At 34.4% G+C, this 26843-nt stretch overlaps 1 protein-coding gene across 2 annotated transcripts in view; it reads right to left on the minus strand.

The window, feature by feature from the left end:
- Positions 1-26843, minus strand: part of LOC150096071 (uncharacterized) — a 229974-nt gene that overhangs the window by 96251 nt on the left and 106880 nt on the right. Inside the window, exons 11-13 of one of the 2 annotated variants that reach the window (XM_090409309.1) lie at positions 20599-20656; positions 6221-6272; positions 1319-1355 (exon numbers count right to left, since the gene is read on the minus strand). In XM_090409309.1, the coding sequence (XP_090265435.1) occupies positions 1319-1355; positions 6221-6272; positions 20599-20656 (147 nt within the window). The remainder of the gene's footprint in view (positions 1-1318; positions 1356-6220; positions 6273-20598; positions 20657-26843) is intronic. The other variant, XM_090409310.1, reaches the window with a different exon arrangement.

The raw sequence follows: 26843 nt of genomic DNA on the forward strand, positions 1-26843 counted from the left end.
GATGCTGATCACTATAATCATTTCTGGTAAACTGGCTGCACTATCACTCCAGTCTGAATGCTTTTCTGGTGATATAAAATATGCAATTATGTAATCAAAATAATGAATATGACTGATATGGATGTGCAGTCATAAGTGGCCAATCACTTTATACAGTTAATTTTCATTTTGGCAACTCATATGGACTACAGGAAGTGAATTTCTTTTAGCACAACATTGCACCTATGGGCAGGGGGACTTGGTCAGAACTTTTTAGTAGTTTGTTATAGTGAGTGAGATTGTTAGGAAAGTACACATACAGTTGACTCTCACTGTAGCAAACAGCAAGAGTCAGTTGTACTTGTATTTTGCAAAGACCATATCTTAATTTAAAACTAAGCTCTGCTCAGCATATACATTTAGAAGGCTGGAAATGAGATTATTGAATTCCATTAGGAGTTTTGCAACATAATAAACATATTACAAAAAAAAAAAAAAAAAAAAGCAATCGATATGCATTAGACTACACTAGAAAAATTTAGTTAATTTATTTATTTAGTGTACGAACTACAGAAAATGTAAGATCATACATTCAAAGTGATTAAAAGCATGCATTTAATGAGACAGACACGGATTAAAAGCATACATTAAGAGACAAAATATTACACAAAAACATAAAATGTCAAATTTCACTCATTCAGTGATTAATATACTTTAAAGCTGTTTCATTACACTGCACTAAATCTTCTCAGGTACATATATTATTAATGTCTATTAGGCAGCATTGCAGAAGATGATCCATGGTTTGTGTTTCACCATATGAGCAGCTGTTATTGTCTGTGTAGCCCCATCTGGCCATATTCTGCCCATTCAGGAATGAAGTCTATTCAATGTCTTCCATCTTTGTCAGTCTAGATGTAAGCCGGATGGAAGAGATTCGTTTAAGTTCAGAGCCTCTGGAGATTGTTCTTGCCACATTGTTGACCTTGTGGCTTTTATGGAATCAACCAATAGTTCCACTGAGTGAATAAAACTTTTCCCTAAGTTTAGCCTCCTATTTACTGCAACATGTCCAAACAAAGGATGCTGTTAATCATTTAGTTGTTGTTTCTGCTCATATCTACTCTGTGTTGTTGTTCTGATATGAGGAGGTGCAATACCAGGCAGGGAGTACAAATGGTGAATTTTTGCAGGCTTAAGGCAGCTGGTAATGTGCCGGCTGCCTTAAGAATTAATTTAATTTAAGAATTACAACTACTAAACAATAAATTTATACTATCCCACTTTTTGTAACTGATTAAATTCAAAAATTATATCATTTACATGCAATATTACTTACACATTGAACTTTTTGTGGAGTATTCTTTTTTTCCAATCTACAAACAAAAAAAATTTGAAATTTGAAATTTATTTAACAAATACCTAACTAGTTTTAAATTTTAATATGTGTTCTATATACTGATAATGGACAAGTGATACCAGTGATCTACTGTTGTTTTAGAAGAGGATATTTGAATAAATAAATGTAATAGTTAAAAAACCATACTTATTATGCAAACAGCATTTAGAGTTGAATGTAGACAAATATAAAAATAGTATTCAAGAAAAGTGAAAACAAGAGCCAAAGCTTAAGGACTCAATAGCATACCAAAGAAAAAAGTGACTAATTCAGCAAAAAAAAAAAAAAGTGAAACTGCAAGAATAGAAAACTCAGGACTCTGGCAGTTGGAGAGGCAGTTAGGGAAAATCAGCAAGTACATCAAAAATTCTAATGAGTAAGTCAGCATGTGCTCTGGCAGAATACAATTATAAATGTAAGAAAGAAAAGGCATTATGTAAAAGTAGCTATACAAACTCATAAGACTTTGGAAAGAATACAGATGATAAATATCAGGAAAGTGAAAAATGTTTGGGAGGCTATTGAAAAAGCTTAGAAAGGAATCATGGATGATAAAGGTACCATGAAAAAAAAAAAAAAAAAAACCGTGTGCTAAAGATTAAATGGAACAAGAAGCGACAGAACAGTGGTCGAAAATAGTCAAGAATGCAATCTGGAGTACATATCAATACTCTAGGTAGAAAAACTATCAAAAACTCGAAATGTAGAAAGGCAGCTGATACAGATGATATCAGACCATAAGTACTCAAATATAGACATATAAAAGTTATACAGCAGCAGTACTGCATAATTCACATGGTTAAAATATTGAATTCCAGATGATTGGAATAGAGCTCTCACAGTACTCATGTATAAAAAAAAGGGAAATAAAACTACTTGTATACTTGAGAATTAGAGAAATTTCTTACTGTGTGTCAGGAAAGATTAATTCAAATAAATTTGAGAAGCTAAAAAAAAAAAACTGTAGAAGAGGAACTTTGAAAAAAAAAAAAAAAAGCTGAATCAGAATTTTACCACTTTTGAGACAGATAGTGAAGAAATCATGAGAGTAAAACAATGATCTGCATTTAAGTTTTGAAGATATGGAAAAGGCATATTAAGGCGCAAATAGAAAAGCTGCTCAAATGCACCAATTATATGGTGTAAATGGGATGTTATATCGGGAAATACATAGTGTGCATCTGAGTTGCAGGTCAACTGTTAGAAGTGAAGAAGGTGGAGAAAGTTACATTGATCAGGTGTGAGACAAGAGTGCATACTATCTCTACTATTATTCATCATCTATATCAATAACATTATTAAAGTGGCATTAGGCTCCATATCAAAATTGGAGATCTTAATCTCAGCTTTTTACTTTAAGGAGATAGCACATCTTTACATAAATCCAATATAAGTCTGCAGAATTCCAAGCTAAACTGAATAACTGCTGACATCTAATTTGCCTATTAGATATCTAATAGGAAAATCAGAAATAAAACAAAATACTGTTTATGCACAATTTTTAGTGAAGATGGCAAATTAAATATCGAAATAGAATAACAACAGAATTAGTAAAGCTGGTATAGTATGGTAGGAAGTCAGCTGAATAAATTTATGTAGCATAAGAAAGAAATTAGTCAAAACACTAAATTAGCTGCATGCATGACTGGGTAGAAATAAAACACTCGATCAAAGACTGAAGACCACGGATATGAGTTCTGAGAAAGATTAGTGGAGCGAACAGATGGCATCAATGGCAGCATCATATTAAAAATGAGGATATTAGGAACGAACCTGACATTGTTAGCATTCGCGCATGCATTAGCAGAGCTAATCTCAGATGGTATGGTCACTTAAACAAAACGGGAGAGGAAAGATTAGCAAAACAAGTGTTTTTTGCCAGGTAATCAGGAAAAAGACCCAGAAGAGACAAAGATGTAGGATCAATACAGTAAAAAGTGTATTAGAAAACAGAAATATAAGATCTGATAAAGTTGGAGTATTGACAGATAACAGATCAGAGGAAAATTGTTGTTCAGAAGATAGTAATGGTATAACTTTTTTTGATATAGTAGCAGTAGTACTATCATAATATCCTATACAAGCCCTGGGATTAGATATCAGGAATTGATGATGAAAAATAGGTGAGAAATCACAGGAATATAATATTTTGTGCTAAGAAGAACACTATTCAAAATGCTACAGTTATATGGTGTAAATGGTACATACTTATCAATATGTAGTCTACATTTGAGGTGCAAGTCAGCAGTTAGAATTAAAAAAGATACAGGTTTGTTGTTAAATCAGGTGTGAGATAAGGATGGATATTATCTTCACCGATATTCATCATATATATGGATGATCACGTTCTGAAATAAATTGGTATTGAACCTGATATTAAAATTGGATATGTTAATCTCAGCTTTTTATTTTATGCAGGTGATGTTATATTCCTAAATACTCCTATTTCATCATTTATTACATTAATTCTGATAAATCTTGAACTCTAGGATATTATCTCATGATTTTACTGCCAAAAGAGAAATGGTAGGCAATGATTTACGATCACTTTCATTTAATGTTTTTTTTTTCTTTTAATACTTTAAAGAGAGTTGTAGCCAAAACACAATATGTAGGGAGAGAGCTCCACAGATTATAGCTTTGCTTTTTACTTTTATGCTAAGTCATGAAAAGGAGCTATATGGATTAAAACTGTTGATAGGAAGTTAGTACAAATTTAACTTTTCATGTAGTGCTACCATAATATCCTGTACACCCCTTGAGGGTACATATCAGAAATATGATAATGATGATTAAAGGCTTAAAAGACCACAGATAGGAGTTGTGAGAAAAATTAGAGGAACAAACAGATGGCATCAATGGCAGAATCATTAAAAATGAAGATATTAGGAAAGTACTTGACACTGTTTGAATTCAGGAGTGAGCAGAGCTAATATCAGGTGGTGTGGTTACTTAAACAAAATGAGAGAGAAAAAAAATTAGTAAAACAGGTGCTTAATGGTGCCAGGATGGAGGAAAGACATGAATTGATGCGATCAGAAGTGCCTTCATCATCATTTATTCACTTATGAATAGGAAAAAAATATACACAAAAATATTTGTGTATATTTTCAGTGCTATCATAGCATTTGTGCCACATTCCTTGAGGGTAACTGTTAGGAATTTGATAATGATGACAGCCATGTCAAATGTAATGGTCTCCCTCAGAGAGGCACACATTAATTTTCATATATGCATAAAATTTTTATTTTACATCTTTCAGATAATTTTTTTCTCCACTAATTCCATGTATAAAAGGTTGTGAAATCTGTAACACATAAGTACCATTGGTAGGCAAGAAGTTAATGAGAAATTAGATATCTGTTAATGTTTTTTTTGAACAACTAGAGGTTGTAGTCTTGAGAGAAAACCACACAAGGAAGATTGTTTAAAACAAAACAGCAGTGGATGGAATGAAAGAGGAAAAAAAAAGTTGTTCGGTAGGTTTGAAACTGAACAAGTAAATGAACATCTCATGTTCTTATTGAAAGTTTATTTTTCACTTGGTTAGAGTATAATAAAATTAGTTTAATCCTTTATCCAAGTGTGGGCAAACAAAGTTTGTGCCTGAAAGTATCTTCAGGACTGGGGTAAGGTGGATAGGAGTGTTGGTATCTTGCTCCACCTTTGCAACGAGTTGCCCTGATGTTGTACCACCTTACCCCAGTCCTGAAGATACTTTCAGGCGCAAACTTTGTTTGCCCACACTTGGATAAAGGATTAAACTAATTTTATTATATCTCATGTTCTTAGTTGTGAAAGTATGATAATGTCCAGCTTAGCTAAATGCTCTTTACAAAAATAATTACAGAGGAGGCATAAAGAAGAAAAGTACATTTGTGGTTGGAGCTGAAAGGAAAGGGGATCACCAATTAATCAGACTGCATCCTCTTCTTAACTGAGCAGTGTTAAGGTTTTTGGTGCAACCCCTCAAATATGTGCATAGCATTCCAAGGTTGGAAAAATTTCTGAATTATATAGCATTAGTAGTTGCATAGGTGAGAAGTAGTAACTTGAGTAAAAAAGAAAAATATTTGGTTTTTGTGCATGCATGTGTAAGGAAAACATTTTGGGGTAGCACAGCTGGTAGAGAAATGTGAGGAGAAGAATCTAACTTCTCTGTGATTCTGAAAGAACTGAAGTAAGAGCAATTGGTCATTGATGATCACTTTTCTTGAAATAGGTTGCATATAAGCTGGTTTCCATATAAGAAAGATATGAAAAACTATAGGTTGGGTGGCAAGTGATAATTAGTTTAACATTTCGACTCCTAATGCAAATAACTAAGATCTGTTTTATATATATATATATATATATATAAATAGATAATAGAAAAAAAAAGAAGAAATACTTATAATTCCCAACATAAAAAGATCTTTATGTGCTAAGTTTGCTTGTTTATGCTAGCATTTTTTTGCTACTGGGGGGTTTTGCTAATTTTTGCTATTATTACAACAAAATTCTCACAAAAAAGTGAGAATCTAAAGTATTATGAGTAAGTCAAGAAGCTACTCAGGAAGTGAATGTTCTAATAAGTCTTCATGCCATACTTCAAGCTTCCAATAAGCAGACCAACAACATTACACTAGGTGATGATAATCACCTGCAACTCAAAGCTTTTTAAGTCTGTTGATAATAGAGAACTTGCACAATCCATTCATCCAGGATGGTCAAGTGGACAGCCACCAAGATAGCTGCTTTACAAAATTAACTAGTTACCTAAAAGAAAATATCCTAAATGTATGAAACATACAGGAGTAATAAAAATGTACTCAAGTACTATAATAAAATAAGTAGACTTACATGCCTGAAAGTATAGGACATCTTATGCATACACCAAAATAAAGGCACTGACCTGTTAAAAAATAAATAAAATAAAATAAAATGTTTCTAAAAAAGAAATTTAGCTTCAGGATAAAAGAATATACAGAGATTTTGATATATAATGTGATTGCCATTAATTTAAAAAAGAATATAAATGAGTATTAGCAAAAATTTATATACATAAACAGAATGGGAGAGGGTACATACATATCAGGAAACTGATGATGATAATGATGAAATATACATCAAATAGAGCAGTTTTCAGTTAGAAATTAGAATTTCTAACTGAATTAGAAAGCCAAACAAATTCTAAAACAAAATTGATGATTCAGACATGGAGGCATGTGATGAAGTTAGAAGTTCTTCACTTGGTTATACTATAAATTAAAGATGCGAAGAAATTATATTCTTGGTTTAATCCTTTATTCAAGAGTAAGCAAGTATACAGCGGCTAGTGACTTCACATCACTTGCCTTAGTATCCCATAATGCAAAGCACATATCCTTTCAACCTTGGTATCACCTCTGGGTCTGGTTAGTGATCCTTTCCATAATACATGCCTGAAAGAATATGTGCTTTGCATTATGGGATACCAAGGCAAGTGATGTGAAGTCATTAGCCTCTATATACGAGTTGCCAATCCTGAAGATACTTCATGCACAAACTTTGTTTGCTTACACTTGGATAAAGGATTTAACCAAGAATATAATTTCTTGGCATCTTTAATTCAAGGTGAAGTTATCTGCAAGGTGGACTCAAGAAGTTAATTAGTTCCTGGAAAGGAAGAGATCATACTGAAAATTATGGGCAAGTAAGTCACAGCATGTGTCCTGAAATGATACTGAAAGAATGCAAGATATTCTAAACTGAAGTCATGGGAAGACATTGGAAGAATAAAAAAAACATAAGGTAACAGTTAAAACTGAAAATAAGATTATTCTTATTTTCAGTTTTATATCTGTGATAATCAGTTTTAGGATTCTTAAATTAAATAAACAGTGAAAGAATAGTGGTGGAAAAAACCTCCAGCTATGTTTCACATTTCAGATTTCTGAAATGTGAAATCTGAAAAGATAGCTGGGGTATAGTTGATACTTAACCACTGCATAATCTAGAAAGCCTGGTTAGAAAATCAGATAACTGTAGTAGTTCCTATCTATTAAAAAATAAAATAAAACAAACAATTTGATAATTAGAGAAACTTCTCTATTGAGGTTGCAGTTAAGATTTATGTAAATACACTTAAGAGATCAAGGTAAATATCGGAATTTGCCTTGAATTTGTATTTCAAGAAATCATAGAAATATAACAAGAATCTATAACAAGAAATATAACAAGTTCTAATGAAAAACAGAAAAGCTTCGAGAAAAAGCTATTCAAAATATTACACTTATATAGTGTAAACAGGACATTATGCAGAGAGCAATTATAAGTGCAAACAGGACATTATAAGAGCCTATGCTTAACTTGCAAGTCTAACAATTAGAACTAAAGGATGTACAATAAGACAGATTGATAAAACCAGGTGTAAGACAAAGGTGTATGCTAACTCCATTAAACCTGATATCAAAATCATAAATATTAAATTCCAGCTATTAATCCAGTAATAATCCTAAATAAAAACAGTACAATTTTTCAGCACTCTAAATAAACTGAATACTTGCATTAAAAATTGATATGAAAAATTGATAATAAAAATATAAAACTAAGAAAATAGCTAGAAACATAAACAGGATCAAGTTTTTTCCAGTAGTCTTCCCCATTCTTAATGGAGAAGACTACTGGAAATTAAATTTATATGTATGCAAAACAATGATCAAACCAATTTTAACTTATGGATCAGAGAGCTGGGATAACAATTTTTTTTAAGGCTGCAGAACCTATAGTATATTTGGCACATACCAGGTATGAACAAGAGTAAGAAGAAAGAATCTGCTGATATGTTTTTTGAACAGCTGAAGGTTGTCTTTGGGAAAGACAGCATGAGGAAAAGATATATATTAAAGGAGTGGATAGAATGAAAGAGGAAGAAAAGTTAGTTTGAAGCTAGATAGCACATGGATATTGACCAGCAGCTATTCTTATAATGGTGGAAGAAAGTGGAGGAATGATGATTTCAGCCAGTTTAGTAGAACCCAAAGAAATACCTAGAAAACAGAGATAAGACAGAATCAGACTGTGAGAGAGGTCATCGACTGGGTTGCTCTCTTTTGTATACTATCAAGCATTCTTAAGATGATTTTAGGTACACATCCTAAATGTGTAAGGAGTATTTCAAGATTAGGCAGATTTAAGATTTATATAGTGAAATTGTAGCAGTTGGACAGGTGAGAAGTAGAGTTTAGAGCAGAAAAGTACTAGTTTTTTGGAGGCTGAAGAATCTATGGCAGAGATGTACTGTGCCAGGAGAGGCTAGAGATATATTGATTTAGGGATACAAGCAGTGGTGAGCTATAAGGGGATCATGCGAGCCCTTTGTTAAATTCTTCTCAAATTTGTGAGCCCCTTGTTCTTCTTGTTTAATAATCTTGTAGAACTAGAAAATACCGCAGAATGTATACAATGCTACTATAATTGCTACTTTAAATTCATATGGATTTTCTGATAACTATATAAAAAATTCATTTCATTGCATTTTGTTCTGATGGAGCTAGTGTAATATTAGGAAACAAATCACGTGTTGCAATCAAACTTCTACAAAAATTTCCCAATGTTGTGATTTGGCATTGCGCTCATTGTTTACACTTAGCATTAGATGATTCAATAAAAAACATTAAAGAAATAAATCATTTTGAAATATTTATGGAGGAGTCCGCGCGGTTAGCCTAGTGGCTATGCGCTTCGCCTGGGGAAGGAGTGTCCTAGGTTTGATTCCCGTCGGTGACGTGAGGAGCTGAAGGATCTTCCTCAGCCATAGCCAAGTTAGCCAGTCTTGGGCGTGGACAGCAGGGTTTTTTCCCCAGTTTATTCTGGGGTTTTTCATCCCGCAAAGCAGGCAAACTGGCCTTGAGAACTCAACACTACAGGCCATAGGATACACCAGGTCATAAGGCTGACAACCTTATCCTGTAAACGGAGTGAGGTCCGATGATCAATGGACCCTCGACACCACAAGGTAAAAGAGGGTATAAGGAAGATGAGATGAGATATTTATGGATAAATTATATGCTTTTTATCATCAATCACAAAAAATCAATGAGAATTAAATACGATTGCAAAAGACCTTGGTATCGAAATTTTAAAGATCGGCCGTGTGTTTGGACCATGATTGGCAGCTTGCAGTTTACAAACGGCTCTTGCTTTGTGGAGAAATTACTCAACTTTATGCAAGCATTTTGGCATTTTGCATCGAACGATAAATATAAGGGCTTTTTAAACCGACTTCTCAATTTGGAATTTTTAAAAGATCTGGCATTAATGATTGATATCCTACAGGAATTATCATATCTGTCGGAAGCTCTTCAAGATCGCAATATAAGTATTACAAGGGCTAAGTTAGGCTTTTTTTTTTTTTTTTTTTTTTTTGCTCGACGATGCGAGCCCTTTGTTAAAATTTCCATAGCTCACCACTAGATACAAGTATCAAGTATAAGGGGATAGTGAAGTGAGATCTTTCTTGTGGGAGATAAATAGGACTATGTTATGACAGCATTAAAGTTCATAAGGTTATTCCAGTCCTACTGAAGGAAAACAAGGAGATCACAACTTAAGACATTGGTTACAGAAGATATTGAGGCATCTAATGATTACATTACAAGGTTTATCAAATAAAGATGAACAGAGTGCACTATTGTCAACATTACATCTGTCATCAAAGACCAGAGATGTGAGAGTTGAGAAAAATAAAAATTGTTGAGAGGAAGCTAGTAATAAACTTAATTATATAGAACTACCATAATATCCTGAACACCACTTGTGTGTACATGTTAGGAATTGATTATATAAATGGTCAATAATTATAGAAAACTTTAAAAAAACAAATATAGTTAGTTCATGTTTGAAGAAGAAAATCTCTCAGAATCACTGAATAGTGGATCTGCAACTCAGCTGTTTACTAAAGATAGTGTAATGATATAGTAATCCCTACTATAACAGTAATTGTATCTTTTAATGCCCAATAGTTTCAGATAAATCTAGTTACCTTTTAAGTTTATTTATTATCAATTTTACTATCTATCAGGTATCAAATATTAGCATTTCTTTTTTGAGCTGGTTTTAATATAAAATAGCACATATGGTAGCATGAAAAAAATTAAAATTTCAAGTGTCAAAGCTAAATATGGGAGGAGACTTCCACACAGTCTCTAATGAGGGTGAAGAACATAGGGACTATGATCCATTGCCTGAAAATCACTTTCCGCAATGCATTCCATGACCAGGTAGATGCTGAAAGAATGAATGGTAATGGATTAGCAGTTTCAGACTTAGCCAATCAAACTGAATTCATTCTATACTGGCTGAAATTACATATATAGGATGGTTAAACATGATCAGTTATGAAGGACCCAGTTATGCAAACTCATCCCCCAACTACCACAAAAAGTTTTAGAACCAGACAATCAGCTACTGTAATAATAATAACCTCAAGCAGAATTAGAGATAAACATGATTAGTGGAAAAGAAGGGAAGCTAGTAGAAGAATTAGAGAAGTGTCATGTTGGGATAACTGGTATTAACATGTGTATAGTCAAGTAATTATGAAGAAAGAAAGAATTTGTTAGCATGTTTCTTTTATGAGCTTTTATGGGAAAAACTGTATAGGGAAGACTGTTGGCAGATGGAACAAAAGAAGAGGATAACAGGAATGATGGTAGTTAGTTTAGTGAAGCAAATGTTAAATACACATAGGTGGTGCTTTAAGCTCATCTTAAGGTTTAATGAAATGAAATGGTACAAAGAAATAATTAAAGGTTTATTAGTTCCAACAATTCATTTATCACAGACATCTTGGATACAATACAAAAATGTAACAATACACACAATAAGAAGATGTTAGACTAGAGGCCTAAAGTCCTAAGAAGGAGGTCCCTGTGGATCTGGTAGCTAGCCTTGGCTGTCAGGCAGGCAGTCTAAGAATTACCGTTTTTGCCTAAATTTTGAGAAGTTGCACATAACCATATTTATTTAGATTTGGTTGTTTCTTTAAAATCTGCTGTTGATTTAAAAAAAAAAGTCTCAAGTTTGTATTTGCTACAGTGAAGCATAGCAGTTTTTTTTCTCCATTTGATTCTGTGCAAGGTGTCCAAGGTATATCTGTAAACCAGATTAGACTGACCACAGCCAGTCTAGTCTAGCTTACAGATATATTTCTTGTGTTCTTAAAGGCAGATGTTAGCAGTCTCCCTTGTCCACAATATGGCAAGTTTTATGAATAGAGGAATTTGTAAACACTTGGACCAGAGAAGGGAGGGAGGTGATCCTTAGCAGAGGAGCTAAGGACAACCAACTTCATATGGTGTTTGAAAGCAGTACAGAAATTTTCTCTTTAAAGTTCCCACTATCTTTTCTATGGTGTCCCAAATATAGAGAAAAGTAATAGCATTAATATAATCTATACACTGAGAAGGATGTGACATGAGGAACAATTAATTTGCTAATTTTTTTGGCAATGTAGCCATTGGAAAGGAAAGTGCAGCAGTGAGGGAAGCATGGTTGGAACAGATTTGGAGGCTCTGTCAAATAAGGGTTTTTATTAGAAATATGAAGAGCCAAAGGCTTCAATTCAGCGACATACGACTTGCTTAAGTTAAGGGATATTACATCCCATATAGTTTCATAGCCGAATAAGAAACTCAAAGAGTTTCATGCCGAATATAGTAGAAACTATATAAAGTTCGGCAATTCCAAGCGTAAGCAAATACCTGGATACTGCAGCAACTGACCCTTAAGGTAGTGCAAGCTGAGGTAACTCATGTCTAAGGTGGAGCAAGATCCGATCACTATTCTTGATATTTACCCATAATGTGAACTTAGCTCCTAGGAGCTGTATTACTGTTCAACATTATGAGAGAAGATCACTACCCAGACCGGTTTCAACCTTTATTGAGGTCTCATCAGTGAGTAGGTAGACCTAGTTAATATCAAGTTTGTAGCGAACAGAACTTATAACCCTTCTATGAGTATTGCCGAGAGGTGTCCTAATAAATTATTAGAAATATGAAGAGCCAAAGGCTTCAATTCGGCGACATAAGACTTGTTTAACTTAAGGGGATATGGGATGTAATATCCATTAACTTAAACAAGGGTTTTTATGATATCATCATGTTGTTTGGAGGGGGGGGAGGAGGGAAAGTTTGCATATGTATCTACCTATATAGGTAGGTTTTCTGTAAAGTGAGAAAGAAAGAAAACCTACCCCCCCCCCCTCCAAACAACATGATGATATCATAAAAACCCTTGTTTAAGTTAGGGATATATCTGGAATCATAACTCCATAAAATGAAGTTCCAACATTACACCCAGCTGCATACAGAATGCAGTCTGCAATCTGCCTACAAATATTGCTAACAAAGTTCACACTTATGCAAGCCTGAAATCGCTCCAACAGCCCACTCTTAAGTTCTCCATAAAATACACAAAGACAGGAATATAATAATTACTAGAGTTGATAAAGACAATGACACTATGGTCTTCAGTCTTCAAATACAATTGGAAAGTGAACATATTGCCTAGAGAATTCATCACTTACAAACCTCTAGATTATGAACCCACTAATTCCCAGAAGGAAACATTAGTCACATGCAAACATTTTAGTTCCCTCCCCCAGATGGTTTACCCAAAATTCATAATCTCAATACTTTATTGCCCATATTTCACCTTAACCCCCCCCCCCCTTCAAATCTTTAATTCGAAATTTAGTTTGGATTAATGATCTTATATTATCACTTCTTTATTCACCAATATTCCCCCTTTCTCACACCTTCACTTTACCAGTACTTCACTTGGAAGGATAACATATAATATATAAACAGAGCACATGAACTCTTATAATTTTTTCTTAACACCTGGTATGACCGCATTTGAACAATCTTTAAAATCTAAAATCAATTTTATATTATAAAACTATGAAATATAAAATGAATTATAATTTTTATAATGTAAAAATTACAGAGCTAAAAAAAAAAAAAACTTCCCAGGTGGAATCATTACGAAGTTCAACACCCAACTTTCCCTTGCTTCCAATCTTTTAAAAGAACTGCGCGTGTTATATAAATGCATTAAAGTACATACTTAACTCCGTGCAAATACATATAAGCAAAAGATACTTAACTGGCATAACAGTTTTGGCATATGGAAAAAAGATGGATTACATCTTATTGGTAACAAGAGGAATTTAATTACCAAAAAAAAAAAGGGCTAAATTAATTTTTACTGAGGAGAAAGCACCCTGGTTTTCGGACTCACAGAAGCAGGAAAACTAGTCTCTGAGAATATACATACACACATATACAAACACAATTGACAGGCACATAACAGAAGGCAAAAGGTAGAACCCTAGTATCCTGAGACAGCAACATCCCATACTTTCATGATATGTTAGATTCAGGCATGGAAAAAAAGAAACACCTAATTAGTTTTAATAGTAAAAGATTATTTACCTTTAATTATTGCCTCCGAGCTGCTTATTTAATACAAAAAAAAAAAAAAAGTGTTATGATTTGCACACAAACTCAAATAAAGTATCTGTTATATGGCAAGAAATAATAATCTAAGAGAAGGAATCTTAATTTATTCACATTCAAATTTTAAAAAAGTTCCCCTCAGAGGTAGGGAACAATTTATTACAAGTCAAATTTGGGAGAAAAAATACTAATGCTGTTACACAGAAACACAGAAAGAAAATTAATTAGTTCAAATTTGCAGTGAAAATAAATCAGTCAACAAGAAAAGTATCAAGAAAACAAAGGATTAGTGGAAAAATTAAAAGTGCTATATCCACATAATTGGTTTTATACAGATAAAGAAAACTAATAAGCTTTTGATCCATAATAATCTAAGATGCATTTGAGCAACAGTGATCAGGAAAAGGAATGAGTAGAAATAGTATTCAATACTGGAGGAATTTTTGCAAGTCATTAGAGAAGATGACTGACAAAGCAGCATGTTGGAAATCGAAATATCAGAGTACGAAATGAATGCCAGACATACGGAAATGTTTTAGAAAAAATCTGGAGAAAAGAGCAAAGCTAATAATAATGTAGTTCCATAAATACCCCTTGATAGAATATTCTTCATGTTTTACAATCTCCCAAGCAAAGACTGTGTGGTCACTTTCACCAATTGGAGGCAATGTTGTCACCTTGGTTATGAATAGCTCTTCTGATCCCATGACCAGGTCCAATACTCTCTCGCCCCTAGTCCCCTCCATCACATCTTGCCCTTAAGTAATTATCTCTCAGCAGGTGTATAAATTCTATTTCTTTCCTGCCATGTATCTTTCTTCCTTCCAGTCTATATCTCCATAGTTGAAATTGTTTTTAGAGGGACCTGTGGCATAGTATAATTATTAAAAACAACACGTAAGTCCACAGTAATTAATTAATAAATAAGGTAGATATTTCATACTAAAAATAATAGTACAACTTCAGTGTTACAAACACATAAGAATAGAATATGAGTAACGAATATTCGGTGGATCACCTATTAAAATACAATGTTGTCGTGAGCTAGGAAATGAAAGAAATTAATAAATAATTAATATTTAAGATAATTAGTTTTTTAATGATTACATAAAATAAAAGTCTCCCAGATCTTCAAGAGAGAGAGAGAGAGAGAGAGAGAGAGAGGCAATCATTTCAATTTAAATTCGGTCGGTGTAAAAAAGCTTCACAACTTTCTTTAAAGAGGCGTTCATATTTGAACCTGCATCTATGAAGTAGAATAGCTTTATCCCACTGGATATTATGGGTAGTGGTAATACTGTGTTGTGCTAAACCAGACTTCTGAGGTTTGTTGTAATCAATATAATACTAGGAAAACTATCAGCTTTACAAGGTAAACTTCGAGCACGGATTTCCTTCCTCAATAAATGTCGTGATATGCAAGTTATTCCTACATTTGCTAGGTTTAAAGAAACAATTTGGTCTCCTGGAGCCCACTCTATTTATATTTGTGCAAGTTTCTCCTTAATTCGTAACCAACTTTGTACTGCCAAACAAGAATTAGCTTCTAATATCAAGTCTATTTCGGATCTCGAAGAAGAAATTTCAACTGGTCTTAATGATGAATTACTAAATATTGTTCTTCGCTTATCAAAGCAATCTGTTACTCGTTCTTACGAAAGAAATTTTCACACTTATGCAAAAATATAATTCTTTATATCACAGACAAAAGAAAAACTTAATCTCTGACATCACTTCTAATAAAAAAATGGATTATTAATATTTCCGATCGCTCTTTATCCAATGCCGAGTCCAGTGCATTGGCAAAAAGGCCTTGATTTTGCAGTTATTCCTACATGCATTTCGTATCTTGACTTTTTACATAATATAGAATGCAATCTGTCTGGACTTTCTAGTGACGACGCTAATAAACTTCGTTTTGAAGTTGCGACTTCGTTATTTAAAAGCAAATTACCTCCACGCAATTTATCAAATGCTGAAATCAAAGGTCTAACTTCTTTAAGAAGAGATAATAATATATCTATTTCTAAGGCCGATAAAGGAAAACCTATTGTAATCATGAATAAGACTAACTATGAGACCAAAGTATCCAGTCTTTTAGAAGACACATCTACCTACAAAGAGATCATGCATAATCCTACAAATTCTCAGATTAAACAATTAAATGAATTACTTGATGAGATCATCAGTTGGGACCCAAATTATGTGGATAAATTACGCACCTACTTTGGAAGATCTCCTCGTCTATATGGTCTCCCAAAAATCCATAAAGAAGGCTATCCAGTATGACCAATCGTGAATTGCATCGATTCTCCTACTGACCGAATTGCAAAAGTCTTGTCTCGTTCTTTAAGTGCTCTCACTGGACATTCAAGATCCTACATAAAAAATTCAACAGATTTCCTGGAAAAAATCAAGGATTTAAAAATCAAAGAGTCTGAGTTGTTAGTCAGTTTTGACATTGTATCTCTGTTTACCAATATCCCATTAGCCGACACAGTCAATTTATTATATGAAGATTACCCTCCAGATATCACAAAAATTTTTGAATTTGTTATCCATTCAGGTTATTTTAGTTGGAAAAACAAGTTGAAGGTACTGCCATGGGTAGTCGTTTGTCTCCACCTTTGGCTAACTATTTTTTGAAACAATTCGAAGAGATTATGTTTTCATCCATTCACCCTCAACCATCTCTTTGGTATCGTTATGTCGATGATGTTTTTGCCATTTGGTCACATACTGAAGATGAGCTTTCCACCGTTCTACAACAGATAAATAGCCTTCATTCTTGTATCCAATTCACCATGGAAAAGGAAAATTCTGGTACTTTATCATTTTTGGACATCCTGCTTACTCGAACTTCTGGTACCTTATCTACAAGCATCTTTTGAAACCCCACATTTACTGGCAGATACATTCATAAAAAGTCTGCTCACCATACATCTCAAAAATTTGGCATTCTTAAATCTCTAATTAATAGGGCACATAAAGTTTGCTCTTCTCCAGAAATCTTACAACAAGAACTTTCCATCATTAAAAAGTTAATGGTATCTAATAATTACCACCTTAATCAAATCCAACAGATAATTTAATCTTATGTTCCAATACCTAAGGTTTCTTCAACAGTTTGCAGAGTTATAATCCCCTACATTCCAGGAATCTCAGAACCTATAGGTAGAATTTTAAAAAAAGTATCAATTGATTCCCACTTACATTCCTATCAACAAAATTTCTTCCTTATTGCCTTCTACAAAAGATAAACTGTCTTTGGCTGGCGTTTACAAAATTCCTTGTGAATGCGATGTTTCTTATTTTGGACAAACTGGCCGTTCTGTGGAAAAAAGAATTAAAGAACATCAATATTATATTGATTACAACAAACCTCAGAAGTCTGGTCTAGCACAACACAGTATTACCACTACCCATAATATCCAGTGGGATAAAGCTATTCTCCTCCATAGATGCTGGTTCAAATATGAACGCCTCTTTAAAGAAAGTTGTGAAGCTTTTTTTACACTGACCGAATTTAAATTGAAATGATTGTCTCTCTCTCTCTCTCTCTCTCTGTCTGTCTCTTGAAGATCTGGGAGACTTTTATTTTATGTAATCATTAAAAAACTAATTATCTTAAATATTAATTATTTATTAATTTCTTTCATTTCCTAACTCGCGACAACATTGTATTTTAATAGGTGATCCACCGAATACTCGTATTCTATTCTTATCTGTTTGTAACACTGAAGATATACTATTATTTTTAGTATGAAATATCTACCTTATTTATTAATTAAAGTTATTACTGTGGACTTACGTGTTGTTTTTAATAATAGTTGAAATTGCCTATAATAATCACTCAAACTTTACTCATTGTGCTAATTTGGGGGATGCATGTCTTTCAGATATCAATGAAACTCTCTCGCCTATAGCAATAACCAATTATATATTTTGTCTTACTGGCCTTAATCTCACACTAGATTGCTTTAAATGAACATCTACCCTCCACTTGTCTCCTATTCTTTTGGGTTGCAATCTATCTGCTATCATCAGCAGTACTCCTTCCTTCATCCCATCTTCTCTATCTTCCCTGAAAATACTAAACCCTTTCACATTCAATCCCTGTAACTACATCATCTGCTGTTAGCCAAGTCTGACTAATGCCTATAACTTTTGGAGAGGTTGCACTAACATCAATGCCAAAAACCCTTCTCTCTTGTTCCTGATACTTCTGGCATTAGTATATAGAAACTGCAGCATCCCTTTAGTTCCCCACCCACCTTTACTTTCTGAATTGACTACTCTATTCAATATTTTTGCTTGAGAGACTAGATTCCTCACTTGGTCATTTTCACACTCACTCGCTTCATAGGTGCCTTCACACAAACTCACTTGCTTCCACCCCAATTGCTTAAATTTCCCTGAATTTGCACTTCAGCATGCTCGGTGAACAAAGCTCTCTCCAGACACCTAACACCAAAATCATTTAGATCATTTAATTTGAGATCTGTGATCTCAAACAGAGATCACAGATCCACAAATTCTACATCATTCCTTTTGCAAAATCTATGTATAGACTTATTGGCTATCAATGTCCTCCTCCTTAGTTCGCCTCTATCATAACGTGGTAGAAGACTTACAATCTTTACCTTCTTGCTCTTCAGTTTTGCCTCTTCCAACAATTCCTTTACATCCTCCCTCATAGAATACTTCTCGCTTCTGAAATCATAATGGAGAGATAAGTTTTACACTGGCTAAACTGCATAATTTAGAAAGCCTGTCAGTAGTTCAAATTCTGTATGACTGGAGTAGAATTTTTATACTTAAAATAAAACTCAATGAGAGAGTTATAGAGTTATAGAGTTATAGAATTATATAGGAATTTCCTTACTGAGTGTTACAGAAATGGAAGAGAAATCTGGAAATCTGTTTGAGAAACAGAGATAGTGTCAGGATCAGATTTTCACTTTAAGACACAGCTGAAAAATCATGGGAATATAACAAGGATCTGTATTTAAATTTTGTAGATATGAAAAGGTCATAAGATACCAAAAGACAGGATGTTCAAACTATTACAATTATATAAGGCAGCAGTTAGAATTGAAGGAGTTAAAAAAAAGATGGTGGTGTGATGTAAAAATAATGTGTAAGACAAGATGTAAATGATAATTCTACTGCTATCATCTACATCAGGGCTGTCCAACCTTAGGTAATCCAAGGGCTGCATTAAAAAAGAACAAAACAGTGTAAGAACACTTCTTTGACACATCTAATGTTTGAAAAACACGTGGGTATATCAGTGATGTAAAAAACACCAAATAAAGTAACCAACATCGAGATTATCAATTAGTGATAGAATTAAAATATCTAATATGCATTCAGTTTGAATTATTTTATTTTTCGCTCGCAAAAATCAAAATCCACAGGTGAGCCACAAAATCACACTGCGAGTGGCATGCGGCTGTGTTTTGGACAGCCCTGATCTATGTGGATCACACTGAAAGAAAGTGACATTTGACTTGATATTAAAATCAGAAATATTTAACTTAATTCTTTACTTTCTACATATAATGTTTTGCTCCTAACGTATACAAAAAAGGAAATTGGCATCTCTTCTCATACAGTAATCTATGTCTTTGTGGTAAATGAAAGCTGAACAAGGAACTTCCAGATATCGAATTCTTTAATTGAATAACTGTCAAGAAAAATTTAGAATAATAATAATAAACTCTGACAATAAAATCATGGAAACCATTAAGTACATTCACGATGAATAACCTATAGAACACAAAAAAATTTTTCCAGCTATTTAGGCATAAAGTTCATTGGTTATAAAATAAATATGGAAATAAAACAGAATAAGCCACATTGGTCTAGGAGAGCCAATTCAATACATTTAAATGGAATAACAGAGAAATTAGAAAAAGCCGTGTTCCAATTTTAACTTGTGGATTAGGTTAGAAAAAAAATAGTTGATTAAAAACTAGACAGATGTTCTGAGAAAAATTAGAAGAGTAATTAGATGAAATCAGAAGCAGAATCATACAAATGTCAGCAGAACTAATCTAAGGTAGTAAGGTCACTTCAACAGAATGAGAAAGTGAAAGTTAGAAAAACAGCTGTTCGAGGAAGATTAACATATGTGAACTGGTGCAGTTAGAAGCGCATTAGAAGATCAAAATATAAGATCTGACAATACTGGAGTTCCAACGAAAAAGAACAGACTACAGGAAAACTGCTGATAGGAAATTAGTAAGAAACTTAATCTTGCAGTATGATAATAGTATACTGTACACCACTTGTGAGTGCATATCTGGAATTTTATTAAATTCCAGATATGTTTATTCATCTATTCAGACACTCAAAGGAATTTGGTGTTGTTTGCTTAATGCAGCCAATTAGTACGATCTTTAGGCAATTGGTAAAATAATAGCCTTAAAATAGTATTCATGTGTGTGTGTGTGCGCAATAACTGCCATTAGGTTCAATTATTAATCAAATGGGAAAGCAGGGATGGAATAATGAAAAATATGCGTTCCCAATACAATTAAATTGTACAGCACAGCTACAAGAAGAGAACAAAAAAAATATCATTAGCTATCAAATTATAAATTCTATTCAATACACTAGTGAGACAGTATTACCAAAAAAAAAAAAAAAAGTATAAATGGGCACATATTTTTTTTAAATTGTAAAAATGAAAATTTAATACAAAATAATCCAGAATAGTTCCAAACTTACCACTATACTGTTTATCTTTAAGATTCAGAATGATGTCTTCATGTTTCCGTCTAAAGTACTAAAAATTAAGAAATATTTAAATTGAACAATTTCCAAACATTTTTTTCCATCTATAATAAAAATGTATAATGCCAACTATTTTGTAGTAGTTCATAAGCAACTTATAACCCCACCCTCCTTTCTTGGAACTAATTATGCCATTTATATGTTATGTATAATCCACAATTCAATACATTAAATAGACTAAAAATTTTCTAAAATTCTAATAACTTTGTTCTAAATATAATTCTAATATAATAATAATGATAGGGATCACTTAAGGATCAAAGCTAGATAAGTGGAGTCCTCCACATAGCCTTTTAAGGAATGTAGAAAAATGAACAGGGCAACTGGTATAATATCCAATCCTCACCTTCTCGTGATGTATTCCATTAGTAGATATCTACCTAGAAAATGAATGAGCAGGGATAGGCTGGCAACAAACTGTATTCTGTATTGGCTCAGACCAAAAGATAATGATGGCAGCAACAAGATATAATTTCATATTAGCAGGGTTGTCACCAGTTAAACAAGCGGTAAGAAGTTAATAATAATGTAAACTTTTCATATAGTACTATCACAGTATTAGCATATCCCTTGATGGCACAAATCAGGAATTTGAAAATAATGGTTCCACAGAAAATTCCAAAGTTTACTTAGAAGTCTGAGAAAGCCTGTGAGATCTTATAATTCAGGCTTCTAAGGCACTTCTTATTGTATCAATCCACCTAGATCTTCCTTTGGGCTTTTTCTTGCCATTATAAAGCAAAAATTTTTCTTTTGCTGACTCTTCCTTTCCCATTCTATTCAAGTGATCATATTTAGCTTTGCTCACACATTCCTGAATGCTAAAAATATCAAGTTCCTTCATAATATTCTCATTTTTAATATGATTTAGCCATTCTTTCTCAGAACTCTTATACCTGTGGTCCACAGTTTTTTGATCAAGTTTTATTTCTAACCCAGTTCTCAGTCAGATTCACAAGTTAAAATTGATTTCAACACTCTTTTATACAGCAGTTTAGTGTTTTGACTTATTTTTCTCTGTTGTCTATTTCCACGTTTAATTTGCAAACTTCACTAATAGCTGAAATGTTTTACTTTTTTTCTGTCATTCAACATAATGTTTTTAGTATTCTTATCTATTCTCAGTGTCTTTTTATTGCTGATTTTCATATCAAATTTATTACAGCAGTTATTCAATTTAGTTAGGGAATCCGCAGGATTCCCTAACTAAATGGAATGGAATTTAGGAATATATCATTTGCATCAAGTCAAGAGATGAGATTAAAATATTCAATTTTGATATCGGGGTTAATGTCACTTTCTTTCATGTGATTCATACAGATAATAGTGGAGAGATGATGGCCACCCTCATCTTCCATCTGATTTAACATCAAACCAACTTTCTGAACCTCTAATAGCTGACTTCCAACACAAATATGTATTGCTCGACATAATGTAGCATTTACCTGATATAACTATAGTGTTTTGAACAGCTTTTCTCTTGGTACTTTGTTATATGCTTTTCCAGATCTACAATACACATCCCTATTATATTCCCATGATTTCTCAACTATATATCTTAAAGTTAAAATCTGATCCTGACAACCTCTATTTGACTTGAACCCAGATTGCTTTTCTCCAAGTTTCCCTTCCACTCAAGGATGCTTGCAGAAATCTTACCATGCCCAAAACACTCAATATGAAGATTCCTCTAATTCTCACATTGCTTTATTTTCCTTTTTATAGTTGGGTGTTATGACAGTTCTATTCCAATCATCTGGAATTCAACTCTATGACCAGGCCTTCTGCAACACTTTTATATCTCCATGTTTGAGCATTTCTGGTAGAATATCATCTATACCAGCTGCCTTTCAGGCTTTTGATGGCTTTTCTACCTCAAGTAGTGACAGATACTCCTGGTTGCATTCCTCTTAAATGTTTTCTACTATCATGCTGTTACTGCTTGTTTCATTTAGCAATCTTTGAAAGTAATTACTTCAGACATCTAGAATTTGTTACCTTTATCGTCTTTGACTTCTTTAACGCTATCCTTTCCTCCATTTTTAAGCTTTTTCAATAGTGTCGAGAATATTATGTAACCTTCCTGATATTTACTTTCTATGTTCTCATAATTTGTATTTAGTTAGTTTTATGCATTGCTTCTTACATTTTCTCTATTCTCAGAAACATGCTGACTTACTTACTAGGAATTCTTAATACACTTCCTTCTTTTCTTGATAGTCTCTAACTTCCTGAGTCCACTATGGAGTTCTGATTTTTCTACCCTTGCAGATAATTTCACATGCCTCTGGCTAAATTCTTCATGAGTTTGTCGAAGAGAGGTCATGTTTTACTAATTTACTTATGTACAATAAACAAGGTGATAAATGCATTGGACAAGGGAGATGAATATATAGTGGTATACTTAGATTTTGCAAAGGCTTTTGATAGACTGCCACATGAAAAGTTGGTAACTAAACTGGAATGGATTTGCTAGATTAGTGAGTTGGATAGGTCAGATTGTGCATCTAATGGGCAAGTAATGTGCAATATATAGCCTCTCCCTGTCAAATCAATAGCACCTTTCAGCAACATGGCCTTCCACAAAAAAAGGGTAAAGAAAGGGTGCTTGAGGTGGCATATGCCATATTTTGTCTCTAGAGAAGGGATTCTGGTTTCTGTCCCCGCCCCCTTCTCTGTGCAGTGCAAGTAATACCTTTCAAGGTCAAGCCAAACATATTTAGAGACCCATAACTACTTTTTGAGGGTACATCATTAAAACAGTGGTGCTGTAGGCCAGCCACCAGTTAGTGCACAGGCTTGAACCTGTCAGTAATGAGTCAGGAAGCTTCCCGATCAGGTACATTATTCCAATGCCACATGCTTTGCCGCATTGTGTCTGAGTGGGAATCCGAGTAGTGGTACGTGGGAAGCACTATCAAGGCCATATTATGGCAACGAGACTGGTCACTCTCTACTTGAATGTCCAAGAGGCTATCTCTTCTCACTACATGTCCCTACTCTATCCTTCCATATAACCACAAATACACTAATGATGAATCGTACAGTGATATCTCCCTCATAAATTAATTCCAACCAAAAGACAACACAATCAATCAAAACATACAAACCATGCCAGGATTTCCTCAATAAAAACTCACTTTCATGACTACTTTAATATCTGTGGCATTAGCACTAACATTAATAACATACACCACTTAGAGCACACCGTTACTCTTGAAAGAGACCCAGTTAGTATTTGCATCCACTACTGTCCCCTTCCAATGTCTAAATTACCACACATGCAATATCTGATCTCACAACGTCTTTTGTGAGATCAGACACTGCATGCCAGAGAGCGACTAATTTAGAATCCTTCTGCTTTCAACCTCCTCTGGCTCAAAGTTTCCTTGCCTCTAGTAATTTTCAGTAAAATTCCTTTTTATGAAGCTTGATCATCTGCATTCCAGTTATCTTAATAATGAGGTCATCTTCCTAGGAAAACTCAATGTCCACAATTCTAACTGGCACTTCTTTTCCAACACCACTGACCAAGAAATGAAAATCTTTGTCACAAGCAATGGCCTTATGTAAATTGTACACCTATCTACACAAATTTCTGATAACCCTCTTCACTCTCCCAACACACTGGATCTCTTTTTAACCGGTTGTTCTAGACACATGTAAAAATCACCTCTCCTTTCAATAACTCAGACTACAATCTAGCACAAGTCTCCTCTGTCACAAAACACCCTTCCCTCAAACCACACCCAGACTCACATTTGCTGGCACTACAAAGCTGTCAATTGGGATGACCTCTGAAATTTCTACTCCTCCTTTCTGTGGTCCAACTATTGCTTCTACTCATTCAACCATAACAACTGCTCTGAATGAGTTACAGAAATTATCCTCACTGGCATGAAGGCCTTCATCATCCACTCTACCCAAAATCCTCGTTCGCTTTCCAAGCCCTGGTTCAATAGCATGTGTATGAAAGCAGTTAAAGAAAAAATTAAGCTTACCACAGGTGGCTTGCATCAAGTTCTCTAGCTTCATACTCTGCCTATATCAAATCATGCAAAAATTGCAACAGTCATCAGCAGAAAACCTGCCTCCTATCCAAATGGATGCTGTATCTCCTGCTCACCTGCACTTTCATCCTGATGACACCACTGTTACCTTACCTAAAGATAAGGCTGCCCTCCTAGCATCACTCTTTTCCTCAAATTCCTGAACAGATAACAAAGGAAAATTGCCTCCTACCAGAATCTGAGCACTGTGCCTCCTGTAGTTTTTCAACAAAAGGATAACAGAAAATTACTAAATAACTTGGACACTAAAAAATCTTCTGGTCCTGACAACAGCTCTCAGATTGTTCTCAAACATTGTGCTCCAGGGCTAATATCAATCTTGTATTGTCTCTACAATCTATTATACATAGCTGGCACAAAAAAAGGGAGATAGAAGTCCACCATCAACTACTGACCAATCACCATCACCATCAATTCTCACCAAAATAATGGAAAGTCATCAATAGTCAACTACTCCACTATCTAGAGGCCCACTGATTAATCAACAATTACTAGTATGGATTCCACCATTCAAGATCCACACCTGACCTCCTAGCTTATAAAGATCCACTGCTTGGCATGTGCTATGGAAAGGTTCAGAGAAACTTGTGCAGTTGCTCTCAACATTTCCACAGCTTTTGACTGTGTCTAGCATTGAGGCCTGCAAAATAAATTGCAGTCCTTTGGTTAATCTGCAAGCCTCTGTAATTAGGTTGCCAGCCTCCTCTCTGGTCATTCACAATGTGTTATGGTGGATGGCACCCTCTCTTCTGGCTGCACCATCAATGCAGGAGTACCTCAGGGCTCTGTCTTATCACCTACTCTCTTTCTCCCATACATATAATTCACTTGTTGACTCCTTGGCGATCTAATAATAATAATAAATGACCTACTTTCAATCACCACTAATTCTATTCATAGCTTTGCAGTGCACAGACATCCTAGACATAAAGATCATCTACAACCAGTGCCTTAAACATTGATTTATGTACTATCCTTCAATCAGGGAAAGAGGGGGAGGAGGGTGGACCTGGTCACCTTTAATGCCACAAAAACATAGTCATGTCTCTTTTCTCACAACAGAGATCTCAGCTAACACACCCATACCTTCAGTAATACACAAATCACTAGACATGATCAGATCTCTCTGCTTGGACTTACAGTCCAAGCAGAGACAGAGAGATCTAATTATCTCCAGTCTCTCCTGGCATACACACATCACATCAATAGCTTCCTCAACATCCAAAAAACAAGGCACCAATTTCATTCAAGATGCTATTTTACACCCAAACAGCTCTTAACTTTATATAAATCCAAAATCTGCCCATCCTTAGAATACTGCTTTAAAAATTCTTGATGCTGTCTATAGACACAAAAAAATCGCCCAGCCCTGATGGCATTCCTCCAATTGTCCTGAAGGTTTGTGCACCAGAACTGTCTTCTGTCCTATGTCACTTATATGTATATATACACTGTCTTACTCCACTGGTATCTATCCCACAGCCTGGAATTTGGCCTACATTCAACCCATTCCCAAGAAGGGCAGTGTCACTGCTGTCCAACTACCGCCTCATCTCGCTCACCTCAGTTCTGTCTAAAGTAATGGAAAAATCATCAATTCCCAACTGTCTAATAAACGACCGCCAGTATGGATTCCATCACTACCAATCAACAGGAAATCTGCTCATATGTCACCCATCTATGGACAAATGCCATGGAGAAGTTTGGAGAATCTCAAGAGGTTGGACTTGACATCGCCAAGGCATTTGACCGGATCTGGCACAAGGGCTTACTAAGCAAGCTGCCATCGTTTGGTCTATCTCAAGCGATCTGTAGTTGGATTGCCAGCTTTCTGTCTGGATACACACAATGTGTGGCAGTGGATGGCTCCTTATCCCCTCACCATTCGACTAATGCTGAGGTTCTTCAAGGTTCTGTCCTCTCACCAACTCTCTTCCTACTATATATCAATGACCTATTTCAGCTTACCTCCAACCCAATACACAGTTTTGCAGACAATAGCGCATTATACTCCTCCCTTTCTTTTGATAAACCTCACTCTACACAACTCACCTCAACCTACAGAACCACCACTGCCTTCAATTCAGACCTCCAAGCCATCCTCCAATG

Source organism: Typopeltis vanoorti, chromosome 19 (genome assembly GCF_054136105.1).
Source record: "Typopeltis vanoorti isolate ZY-2024b chromosome 19, IOZ_Tvanoo_1.0, whole genome shotgun sequence".
Classification (NCBI taxonomy): Eukaryota; Metazoa; Arthropoda; class Arachnida; order Uropygi; family Thelyphonidae; genus Typopeltis; species Typopeltis vanoorti.